This window comes from Palaemon carinicauda, chromosome 44 (genome assembly GCF_036898095.1).
Source record: "Palaemon carinicauda isolate YSFRI2023 chromosome 44, ASM3689809v2, whole genome shotgun sequence".
Lineage (NCBI taxonomy): Eukaryota > Metazoa > Arthropoda > Malacostraca > Decapoda > Palaemonidae > Palaemon > Palaemon carinicauda.
Genome location: NC_090768.1, coordinates 24,175,792 through 24,188,529, shown reverse-complemented (window position 1 = coordinate 24,188,529; position 12,738 = coordinate 24,175,792). Strand labels below are relative to the sequence as shown.

Here is a 12,738-nt window from a genome sequence, read left to right as displayed (position 1 = left end):
GAGGAAACTGCATTGGCTCTACACCAGCTCCGGAAGACTTCCCACTTGGATTGGTAGACTCTACGAGTGGATACCCTCCTTGCTCTGGCAATCGCACTGGCTGCCTCCTTCGAAAAGCCTCTAGCTCTAGCGAATCTTTCGACAGTCTGAAGGCAGTCAGCCGAAGAGCGTGGAGGTTTGGGTGCAACCTGTCTACGTGAGGTTGACGTAGAAGGTCCACTCTTAGAGGGAGAGTCCTGGGGACGTCGACCAGCCATTGTAGTACCTCTGTGAACCATTCTCTTGCAGGCCAAAGGGGAGCAACCAGCGTCAGCCGTGTCCCTTCGTGCGAGATGAACTTCTGAAGGACTTTGTTTATGATCTTGAACGGTGGGAATGCGTAAAGGTCGAGATGGGACCAGTTCAGCAGAAAAGCATCCACATGAACTGCTGCTGGGTCTGGAACTGGGGAACAGTACAAAGGAAGTCTCTTGGTCATGGAGGTGGCAAAAAGATCTATTGTCGGCTGACCCCACAAGGTCCAAAGTCTGTTGCACACGCTCTTGTGGAGGGTCCATTCCGTGGGGATGACCTGATCCCTTCTGCTTAGGCGATCTGCTGAGACGTTCATGTTGCCCTGAATGAACCTCGTAACTAGGGTGAGGTTTAGACTTCTTGACCAAATGAGGAGGTCCCTTGCTATCTCGTATAGGCTCCTCGAATGGGTCCCTCCTTGCTTGGAGATGTAAGCCAAGGCTGTGGTGTTGTCGGAGTTCACCTCCACCACCTTGCCTAGCAGGAGGGACTTGAAGTTCAATAGGGCTAAATGAACTGTTAGTAGCTCCTTGCAGTTGATGTGGAGCGTTTCCTGTTCCTCGTTCCACGTTCCCGAGCACTCCTGTCCGTTCAAGGTCGCGCCCCAGCCCGAGTCTGATGCATCCGAGAAGAGATGAAGATTGGGGGTCTGAATCGCCAACGATAGGCCCTCCCTGAGAAGGAGATTGGTCTTCCACCACAAGAGAGTGGTCTTCATCTCTTTGGTGACCGGGATAGAGACTGCTTCGAGCGTCAAACCCTTGTCCCAATGAGCTGCTAGATGGAATTGGAGTGGGCGGAGGTGGAGTCTCCCTAGCTCGACGAACAGGGCCAACGATGAAAGGGTCCCTGTGAGACTCATCCACTGTCTCACCGAGCAACTGCTCCTCTTCAGCATGCTCAAGATGCAATCTAGGGCTTGGCTTATCCTTGGGGCCGATGGAAAAGCCCGAAAATCCTGACTCCGAATCTCCATTCCCAGGTACACAATGGATTGGGAGGGAATGAGCTGGGACTTTTCTAAATTGACTAACAGACCCAGTTCTTTGATCAAGTCCAAAGTCCAGTTGAGACTCTCCAGACAGCGACGACTCGTGGAGGCTCTCAACAGCCAGTCGTCTAAATAAAGGGAGGCTCTGATGTCCGATAAGTGGAGGAATTTTGCTATATTCCTCATCAGATGCGTAAACACCATAGGAGCTGTGCTTAGGCCAAAACACAGGGCTTGGAATTGGTAGACAACCTTTCCAAAAACGAATCTCAGGAAAGGTTGGAAGTCTGGATGAATAGGAACGTGAAAGTAAGCATCTTTCAGGTCCAACGAGACCATCCAGTCCTCCTGCCTGACCGCTGCTAGGACCGACTTCGTCGTCTCCATAGTGAACGTCTGCTTGGTGACATAAGCATTGAGCGCGCTGACGTCCAGCACCGGTCTCCAACCTCCTGTCTTCTTGGCCACCAGAAAGAGACGGTTGTAGAAGCCCGGGGATTGATGGTCCCGGACTATAACCACTGCCTTCTTCTGTAACAGGAGCGACACCTCCTGGTGCAACGCTAGCCTCTTTTCCTTTTCCTTGTAGTTGGGAGAGAGGTTGATGGGAGATGTGGTCAGAGGGGGTTTGAGGCAGAATGGTATCCTGTAACCCTCCCTCAGCCAACTGACAGACTGGGCGTCTGCACCTCTCTTTTCCCAGGCTTGCCAGAAGATCTTGAGTCTGGCTCCTACTGCTGTCTGGAGAGGAGGAGAGTCAGTTTTTGCCTTTAGAAGCCTTGGAACCTTTCCTAGACTTGCTCCTGGAAGAGTCTGGACGGGAGCTTCCTCGGCTGGGGGCTCTACCACGAAAGGGCGGAATAAACCTCGTAGCAGGAGTATCAGCCACTGGGGTGCGATAAGTCCTGGGGACTGAGGGAGCAACCTTAGTCTTACGAGCTGATGAGGCCACAAGATCATGGGTGTCCTTTTGAATCAGGGCCGCAGACAAGTCCTTAACAAGCTCTTCGGGAAACAGGAACTTAGAGAGCGGAGCGAAAAGGAGTTGAGACCTTTGACAAGGTGTGATGCTGGAGGAAAGGAAGGTACAAAGCTGCTCCCTTTTCTTAAGCACTCCTGACAGAAACATTGAAGCAAGCTCGCCAGATCCATCCCTAATAGCTTTATCCATGCAGGACATTAAGAGCATGGCTGAGTCCTTGTCCGCAGGGGAGGTCTTCTTGCTAAGGGCCCCCAGGCACCAGTCTAGGAAATTGAACATCTCAAAGGCTCGAAATACACCCTTTAGGAAGTGATCTAGATCGGAGAAGGTCCAGCAAACCTTAGAGCGCCTCATTGCTGTTCTACGAGGAGAGTCTACCAAACTTGAGAAGTCAGCCTGGGCAGAGGCAGGTACTCCCAAGCCTGGTTCCTCTCCTGTGGCATACCAAACGCCCGCTTTAGAAGTGAGCTTAGTCGGAGGAAACATAAAGGAAGTCTTTCCTAGTTGCTGCTTAGACTGCAACCACTCCCCTAAAATTCTTAAAGCTCTCTTAGAGGACCTTGCAAAGACGAGCTTAGTATAAGTTGACTTGGCTGGCTGCATGCCCAGCGAAAACTCAGATGGCGGAGAGCGGGGGGTAGCAGAGACAAAATGGTCTGGGTATACCTCTCTGAAAAGAGCCAAGACCTTACGAAAGTCAATAGGAGGCGGAGAAGACTTGGATTCATCCACGTCTGATGAGGGATCCAGGTGTGCAGCCTCATCATCAGAAACCTCATCACCAGAGTGTAGCGAAGTGAGAGGTAAGGTATGCTGAACAGCAGAATCTGCACGAGCGGGAGCAAAAACGCTTGTGGTTTCATCCTCAAGTCTCTGTTGCTGAGGCAAAACCTGAGGTTCAGGCTGCAAAGGCTGGTCAAAAGGAGTAGCAGAAGGTAGGCGCATGGGTTGAGGAGGATGACTCCTGGCATGAGTGTCTTGCCTCAAGGGTTGCGCTTGCTGTAAGGTGAGCGGATGCGCAGTAGCAGGTTCCTGAGGAACGAGTTGAGGTTCCTGAGAGGTGAGCTGCGAGAGTTGAGGTAGTGGCTGCGCAGAACGCAGTACTTGTCTCGCGAGTTGAGGTTCCTGAGGCGCAAGGCTAAGGTGTTGAGGCTCTCGCCTTGAGGAGGGTTGAGGTCGCTGCAGCGAGAGCTGAGGTGTCTGCCTCATGGATGGGAGAGGTTGTTGTACCTCAAGAGAGTGTTGCCTCACTGGTGGAACCGCAAGTGGAAGCGGAGGAAGTAAGGTATAAGCTTCCTGTTCCCATTGCTGAGGTTGCCTTAAGGAAGGCGGAGGTAGCTGCACACCGCTGGAAACTGGTAACTCAGTACGTGGTAAGGTATCCTGAGGAGCCTCAACATCGTACGCCTGGCAGACAGGACTGCGGTTAGGCGGAGCGATCGCAGGAGGAGGTGTAACCTTCTCAGCCTGACACTCACGCATCAAGACCGCAAGTTGTGACTGCATGGACTGCAGTAGAGTCAACTTGGGGTCGGCAGACACTAAGGTCTGCTGAGGCAAAGCCTTAACAGAAGAGATCTGTTGCGGCAGCACCTTACTCCTCTTAGGAGGAGTGCATTCAACTGATGACTGCGGCGAGTCAGAGCTGATCCAATGACTGCAGCCAGGTAGTAGAGCTCTTGAGGTCTGGACTCTGCGTTTGAGAGGTCTTGAGACCTAAGTCCAACGTTTCCTCCCTGACAATTCTTCAGCAGACGAGTAAAAGACGGGCTCAATCGTCTGCGGGTGGGAGTGACGGTCTCTGGAAGACACGCCCGCAACCACCGAGGATACTTCTGTGCGCCGATCAAGGCCTGCCGAACCCTTTTGCCCTTCGACATTGCTTCTCCCCTGGGCTTGGGAGCTTGCAAGAGGTCCCGGACTGGGAGGACGACTGGCACGCACAGAAGTACCCTCACGCACCACACTGACACTGACACTAGCACTTGGCACTGCACTGACACTAGCACTTGTCACAGCACTGGCACTATTACCACCCACTGCACTCTTGACCTTAAGTTCCTTGACTTCGGCCATAAGAGACTTATGATCACTAACCACCGATTCCACTTTGTCACCTAAAGCCTGAATGGCACGCAAAACAACAGACATATCAGGTTGAGGGCAAATAGTAGGTTCGGGGGTAGCCACTACAGGGGGAGGAAAAGGTAGGGGATCATGAGGTGAGGAAAAAAGTGAAGAGCGAGAAGAACTCCTCCTAACTCTCTCTCTCTCTAACTTGGTTGAATATTTAAGAAATCGGACAAAATCAAGTTCCGAAAGTCCGGCGCATTCCTCACATCGATCTTCCAACTGACAGGGTCTTTCCCTACAGTCAGAACAAGCGGTGTGAGGATCTACCGAGGCCTTCGGAATACGCCTATTACAAGACCTACATCGTCTATGGGGTGGGGCTTGTGAAATGTCAGACATCTTGAATCAAAGAGTTAGCCAAGTGGGGATTCCAAATCAAGCAAAAAGATCGTTAACCATTAATCAGAACTAAATAATAGCTATCTAAGCTAATATAAAAGTTTTCCAGTAAAGCGACAGCCGAAATCTGAGAGAAATACTTCACCAAAAGCCGTGAAAATACTCCAAGATCATAAGCGTATCCCAGAACGTCTTGCCGGAAGCACGACAGAGGAAAAATTGAGGAGGTGTCAACAAGAAGTACTGTAGTACCTGGCCACAGGTGGCGCTGGTGAGTACACCCCCTTCTAGTATTGTGATAGCTGGCGTATCCCTCCCGTAGAATTCTGTCGGGCAACGGAGTTGACAGCTACATGATTATCGGGTAAGTTTAATATTGAAAATTCTAGAGTACTGCGTGGTATTGAGTCATGATGGAAAAGGCCTGGCTATTAGAATTAACTGCCAGCCTAGTATTACGAACAGGATAGAATTGTCCAGGGAGATCTGAATGTAAAGGATGGTCAGAGTTATGAAAAATCTTATGTAACATGCATAATGAACTAATTGAACGACGGTGCCAGAGATTAATATCTAGATCAGGAATAAGAAATTTAATAGAGAAACATAATTAAATATATAACCAAGAAAACTAACAAAAAAACATTGGAACATGAGTTATAAAAGAAAATGGTAGTGCTATTTCAGACACACTATAAGGAAACTCCTTTCAAGTGAATAAGCAGAAGACACCTTTCTAAAGTCAACATCCTCCCGGCAATAGGGGACGAAGCCACCGATTAAAGAGCACAACTTAGACCTTATCTAAATTATACATGGCAGAAAAATACACAAAAATTAGTAATGTAGTTTTACAAAATAAACACATTAAGCTTTGCTTGACATGCACAACTGCATGACTTACAGTGACTATTATAAATCTAACTTAGTAGGAGGCTTAATTACTCTACCAGACTTAGACTTTGGAAATACATCCTCATCACTAACAGTATGGATAGGCATTTGAGGATTATCACATACATCTCTCTCAAAATCATCACAGGATGCATCAGTAGTATTCAAATCTTCAGATCTACCTACTTCAAGATTATACAATCTTTGAATGGGTCTAGTCATTTCTCCCCTTTTAGTTTTGAGCCTTACACTTCTTACAAGTCCATCTCTACCTTTAAAAACATCTACAATAACCCCAAGAGGCCACTTCAATCTAGGGAGGTTATCCTCCTTTATCAACACAAGGTCACCCTTAGACAAATCACATTTTTTATTGAATCCTTTAACAACTTGAGGCAAATTGGTTATATAATTGTTACTCCAAATTTTCCAAAAATGTTCTAGGTTCTTGTTTCTTAAAACTTCTCTTTCATTCAAGTCCCTGGAAGTCACCTTACATGGCTCAACATTTATTAAGGATTTACAATGTGGGGCTCTTCCTAGGATAAAATGTGATGGAGTGAGATAATGAATGGAGTCAAGTTCATCACTTACATAGGTCAATGGTCTGGAATTAATACAGGACTCTATTTCTACTAGTATAGTTTCTAATTCACTCTTACTTACATAGTTCAGATTCAGTGTCTTTCTCAAGGCAAGCTTAACTGACCTAATGAGTCTCTCCCACCAGCCCCCCCACCAGGGAGCACGAGGGGCAATAAAGTTCCATTTGGGAGCCAAGTGGCCATACAGCCTTTGTACTTCATACCTAGCAGCTACAAAAGTCTTTGCATTATCTGAATATATAACACTAGGTAAACTTCTCCTGGCAACAAATCTTCTTATAGCCAATAAGCAGTCAGGCAAGGATAAAGATTCTGTAAGCTCTAGGTGTACGGCTCTTACAACACCACAAGTGAACAACAATACATAAAATTTCTTACTAGGACAATCAGCACAAAAGAGGGGGCCTGCATAATCTAAGCCTGTTACATCAAAGGGTGGAGAAGCCCTTACTCTTTCTTTAGGTAATGGAGCCACAGGCTGACTACAAGGTTTTGAATCATGCCAACGGCAACTTAAACATTCCTTTATTACTGTCTTAGCTAATCTCCTCATTCCTATAATCCAAAAGTTATTTCGTAGGGATGAAATTACGGTATCCACACCTGCATGCTTTAAAAACCTGTGCTGAAATCTGATCAACAGTTTAGCAAATTGACCCTTTGGAATTATAACAGGATGTTTAGTGTCATAGTCCAAGTTAGAAAACTCAAGACGTCCCCTAATTCTTATTAAGCCTTTATCATCTAGAAAGGGGTCAAGATTTCTTAATTTAGACCATTGAGGGATAGCCTTTTTACCCAAAAGTACCTTTATTTCTGCAGAAAACACTTCTCTTTGGATGCAGTCAATCAACTTCAACTTCGCAAAATCAATCTCTTCAGTAATGAGAGGGCCTGCCACTTTGTTATTACTATTTCTACAATTTATGATAAATCTTAAGACATAAGCTGTAACTCTTAACACCTTGCTTAATTTACTGTATCGATCTAAATCTATCAAAGGGTTGTCTGGCATGCCTTGTACATTAAGACAGACAGCAGTATTTTGTATGCCTATTTCATCTTTATACTTAACTGGGTTACCTTCCCTTTCCTGGTATTGGGATTCTTTTAACATACTAGGCCCATAGAGCCACATAGTACTATCCACAAGCTTGTCTGCCAACAGACCTCGTGTTATCAGGTCAGCTGGATTGTCCTTACTTACACAATGTTGCCAGCAACTGGGAGGTGTTAACTCTCTGATTTCCTTTACCCGATTAGCTACAAATAGGTCCTTCTTACTAGCATCTCTTTGAATCCATGACAGAGCAATGGTAGAATCTGTCCAACACCTAACTCTAACACAGTTATCTAGGTTAAGGGTATTCTTCACAAAGTTGACTAATCGTGAACACAAAAGACATCCCATGAGTTCTAACCTCGGCAATGTAATTGTCTTTATGGGAGCAACTCTTGACTTAGAGGACACTAATGACACCTTGTATGAGCCGTTCTCCACAGGCACTCGCAGGTACACACAAGCCCCATAGCCCTTTTCAGAGGCATCACCAAACCCATGTAGTTCCATATGACTAAGCTTCCCCCAGGCCTTTGGTGAAAAATAACATCTATCTATCTGATAATTCTTAAAATGCTCACTACTAAGGAGCCATCTTTGAAAGTTTAGCTTCAACTCTGATGGCATTTCTTGATCCCAAGTCAAACCCAGTTTCCAGAGTTCCTGAAAAAGTATCTTGCCATACATAACATATGGACTAATTAACCCTAAAGGGTCAAAAATCTTAGCTATCACACTAAGGATACTTCGCTTAGTAGAGACTACTTCTACAAAGGAATCTGATTTTATGCCATCAAAGGAGAAACTGTCCAGTGAGTTACACCACTTCAGGCCTAATACAGTATTGGGTTCATCAGAATTTATAAAGGGTACCTTGTTGTCACATAACTGAGAAGTAATTAGCAAACTATTTGATACAAGTTTTGTAAGGTCCATACTAGCATCAGCTAAAATGCTACGGGCTTCACAAAATTTATCAGCTGCTTCTACAGCAGAATCCGCACCACTCAACCAATTGTCTGTATACATGTTAGCCTTCAAATCTTGCACTACACTAGTTGGGGGATACTTATCCAAATGATGTTTGATTGTGGCATTTAACAGAAATGGGCTCGCTGTGTTACCAAAGGGTACACGTGTGAATCTCATGTGCCGTATTGTACCATCATCTCTTGGCCACAAAAATCTATGAACATCTCTGTCTTTCTCTTGTACACTAATTTGCAAAAAGGCCTTTCTTATATCAGCTGTAACAGCAATGGGCCAACGACGAAAACGAATGAGCACCTCAACCAAGTCAGGGTTGAGTGATGGGCCTGAGGACAAACAGTCATTCAATGATACACCATTGTAACAAGAGGCAGAGGCATCAAACACAGGTCTTATCTTAGTACTTGAACTACTTAACTTAACTACTGGACGATGAGGCATATAGTACACAGGATTCACACCTGAAATTTCCTCCCTTGGTACCTCTTCTATTATGTGATCAGACTCATAACTATCAAACACTTTTTGATATTCTTTCTTAAGCTCCTTATCGTGTTCTAACTTAACCATTAGCCTACCTAACCTTTTATGGGCTATGACATTATTTAAAAGCCTTTCCTTAGCAGAATCATCTTTCCATGGCAGTGCAACCTCATAGCGACCATTCACAAACTTCACAGTACTCTCAAATTCTTTGAAAACTTTGGTTTCACTATAACTTTCAACAAGTTCCCTAGGCTTAACCCCTACAGTTTCCAAATTCCAAAACTTACACAAATCTGAATCTGAAACAGAGGAGATACACAATAATTGTGGTACAGAGTAGGTACAAGAGTCATTGGTTTTATACAGCCTGCCACTCAAGACATAACCAAAGAGAGACTTCATGGCTACGACATGGTTAATTTGGAAGGCATCTACAGGAGAAATCAGTGTCCAGTAGAAATCTAGACCAATCAGTATATCAATCTCAATGGGAGAATCATGGTGGTAATCATCAGCTAATACAACATGAGAGAAAGAGTTAAGCACTGAATCTGGTACAATAGGCCTAACCAAGGGTTGACATATTCTGGGAATCTCCGCAGCAATAATACGTACCACCTTCTTGTCAGAGTCCCACAACTTTAACTCGTAAACATTTCTGTGTTCATTTTTTCCACTACTATGACCACCAAAACTAGAGTATGGCATAGGTGCACTAGTGATCCATTGTGGTTTACACTTCTTCACAAATTTGCTACTAATATAAGACCTGTCTGCACCATTATCAAACATTACCTGAGCAGTGACAACAGTACCATCACTACCACTCACCTGAACTTTGGCAGTTTGTAAAATGGCACAGTTACCACCTTGCCCTGTTAGAAGTGCCACATCGCCAGGCTTGTCACTGCCAATAGCACCTTCCTTTGCTTCACTTTCCTCCTTCTTAAGGTTCATTTCCAGCCTAACGCCACACATTAAGGTAGAATGGGCACCGTTACACTTTGTACACCTTGTACGAGCTTTACAGTCTCTTGACATGTGTCCACTCTTCAAACACTTGAAACATAGGCCTAAACTTCTTATTTTTTCACCTCGCTCCTTTCCACTCAATTCTAGCACACCATAACAGTTTTCTGATTTGTGTTTCTTGGCACAGAAACTGCACATTGTGTTTTCTTGCTTGGACGAAGCATGAAGGGCTGCGGCTGAATACACCTTGTCTTTAGAACTCTTATTTTCAATTTTCTTTACTTCAATACTACTCTTTCCCTTAAAGGCTTCAGACCTTTCTAATCTTGAAATTTCCTTGTCTAAGAATGTCAATAACCAATCTAAATCACTCTCATGTCCATCACCATCCCTGGCCCACTCTAGCCGCAGTTCACTTGGCAAACGGGAGAGGATGATAGGTGTAAGAAACACTTCACATTGTTTTCCTGTGATGCCTAGCGCCTCCAAACTGCGGATGTGAATTAGAATGTCATCTCGTAATTTCCACAGCTGTGCCACACCTTTGGGTCCACTGACATTAATGTTGACCTCACCATTTAACAATGCCTGAACATGAGCAAAAATAATCCTTTCTGGCTTGTAGTAGCGTTCCTTCAGTAGTTTGCAGGCAACCTGGTAATTAGCACTGGTATGAGCTAGTCCCTTCACTACATTCCTGGCATCTCCCTCCAGCAAAGACAGCAAATAAGTGAACTTACTGATCACTGGAAGGTCTGTTGCATCGATGTGGGAATTATATTGATCCCAGAAGGACTGCCATTGGGTCACTTCACCACTAAACTTCGGTAGCTCCAGCTTGGGTAACTTGACATTGGTGATATCTGACTCTCGAGATGAAGACTGTCCACTTATACTGCCAGCTTTAGAACCAGGACACGCTGCTGCTGCTAACTTCCTTATCTGGTCTTCAGCTTGTATCCTAGGCTGCACACTTACTGTTCTAAACTCATGGGCTTCATCCAAAAGTTGTTCTAGTTCTTCTTCAGCTACCTCAATTTCTATTGCTTCTTGGACTTCATCCAACTTAGCTAGTCTCTGGTTGTATTCCTTGATAGCATACTCAAATTGACTAATAGTTGTGGTGGAAGACTCCAAAAGGTCACTCAGTGCCTTGGAAGCTCTTGTCACCCACCCTCTACATGTAGTCCTAGTCTTCTTTAACTTCTCCATTATCTTCACTGCACAACTTACTTATTTTCTTAGAGGGAGTGTTCCCGGGTCTGGGCACCAAAATGTGGGGGATTATTTAAGCCCACATCGTACAGGAAGGTATGGAAAAAGGAGAGCCCTGGGGCTAGAAGTAAACACCATGTTTTTCTTAAAACCTCTGATTTTATTAGAACAACTAAACTCTTAAGTAAATATAATGAGATTTACATTAAGCAAAAATAGTTATAAAATTCACACTCATAAATATGTTATTTTCCTTAGTAAAATAAATTTTTGAATATACTTACCCGATGATCATATAGCTGCATCCCTGCTGCCCGACAGAAAAAACCTACGGGCGGAATACGCCAGCGATCGCTATACAGGTGGGGGTGTACATCAACAGCGCCATCTGTCAAGTAGGTACTCAAGTACTCGATGTCAACAAAGAACCAATTTTCTCCTCTGTCCCACTGGTTCTCTATTGGGGAGGAAGGGTGGGTCCTTTAATTTATGATCATCGGGTAAGTATATTCAAAAATTTATTTTACTAAGGAAAATAACATTTTTCAATATCAAACTTATCCGATGATCATATAGCTGATTCACACCCAGGGGGGTGGGTAGAGACCAGCATTACAAGTTGACATTATGAGCTAAGTATTCCGTATTTCATTTTAGCAGTTATTCAAAATAACAAGCATAAAATAAATAAGTACCTGGTAAGGAAGACGACTTGAACAATTACTCTGCCTTTTTAAGTACGTCTTCCTTACTGAGCCTCGCGATCCTCATAGGATGCTGAGCGACTCCTAGGAGCTGAAGTATGAAGGGTTGCAACCCATACTAAAGGTCCTCATCAAAACCTCTAATCTAGGCGCTTCTCAAGAAATGATTTTGACCACCCGCCAAATCAAGTAGGATGCGAAAGGCTTCTTAGCCTTCCGGACAACCCAAAAATATTTCAAGAGAAAGATTAAAAAGGTTCTGGAATTAGGGAATTGTAGTGGTGGAGCCCCCACCACTACTGCACTCGTTGCTACGAATGGTCCCAGAGTGTAGCAGTTCTCGTAAAGAGACTGGACATTCTTAAGATAAAAGACGCGAACACTGATTTGCTTTACCGATAGGTTGCGTCGAATATATTTTGCAGAGATCTATTTTGTTTAAAGGCCACGGAAGTTGTGACAGCTCTAACTTCGTGTGTCCTTACCTTCAGCCAAGCTTGGTCTTCCTCATTCAGAAGGGAATGAGCTTCTCGTATTAACAGTCTGATAAAATAGGATAAAGAATTCTCTGACATAGGCAAAGATGGATTCTTAACTGAACACCATAAAGCTTCAGACGGGCCTCGTAAAGGTTTTAAAATAGAACTTAAGAGCTCTTACAGGACATAATACTCTTTCTAGTTCATTTCCAACCATACGATAAGTTTGGAATATCGAACGATATTGGTCAAGGCCGAGAAGGCAGCTCGTGTTTGGCTAGAAAACCAAGATGTAGAACATGTAGCCGTTTCGGATGAGAATCCGATGTTCTTGCTGAAGGCATGAATCTCACTGACTCTTTTAGCTGTGGTTAAGCATATCAGGAAAAGAGTCTTAAAGGTGAGATCTTTCAGGGAGGCTGATTGAAGTGGTTCGAACCTGTCTGACATAAGGAATCTTAGAACCACGTCTAAATTCCAACCAGGTGTAACCAAACGACGCTCCTTCGTGGTCTCAAAAGACTTAAGGAGGTCCTGTAGATCTTTATTGTTGGAAAGATCTAAGCCTCTGTGACGGAAGACTGATGCCAACAT

General features: G+C 44.5%; 1 protein-coding gene across 1 annotated transcript; it reads right to left on the bottom strand.

Annotated features, from left to right (window-relative positions):
* Nucleotides 1-5,651: 5,651 nt before the first annotated feature.
* On the bottom strand, nt 5,652-11,047 carry LOC137634189 (uncharacterized). Its single transcript, XM_068366459.1, has one exon. It carries the CDS (start codon nt 10,956-10,958, stop codon nt 5,652-5,654), a length of 5,307 nt encoding a protein of 1,768 aa, XP_068222560.1. The 5' UTR covers nt 10,959-11,047.
* Between the last annotated feature and the right edge of the window lie 1,691 nt (nt 11,048-12,738).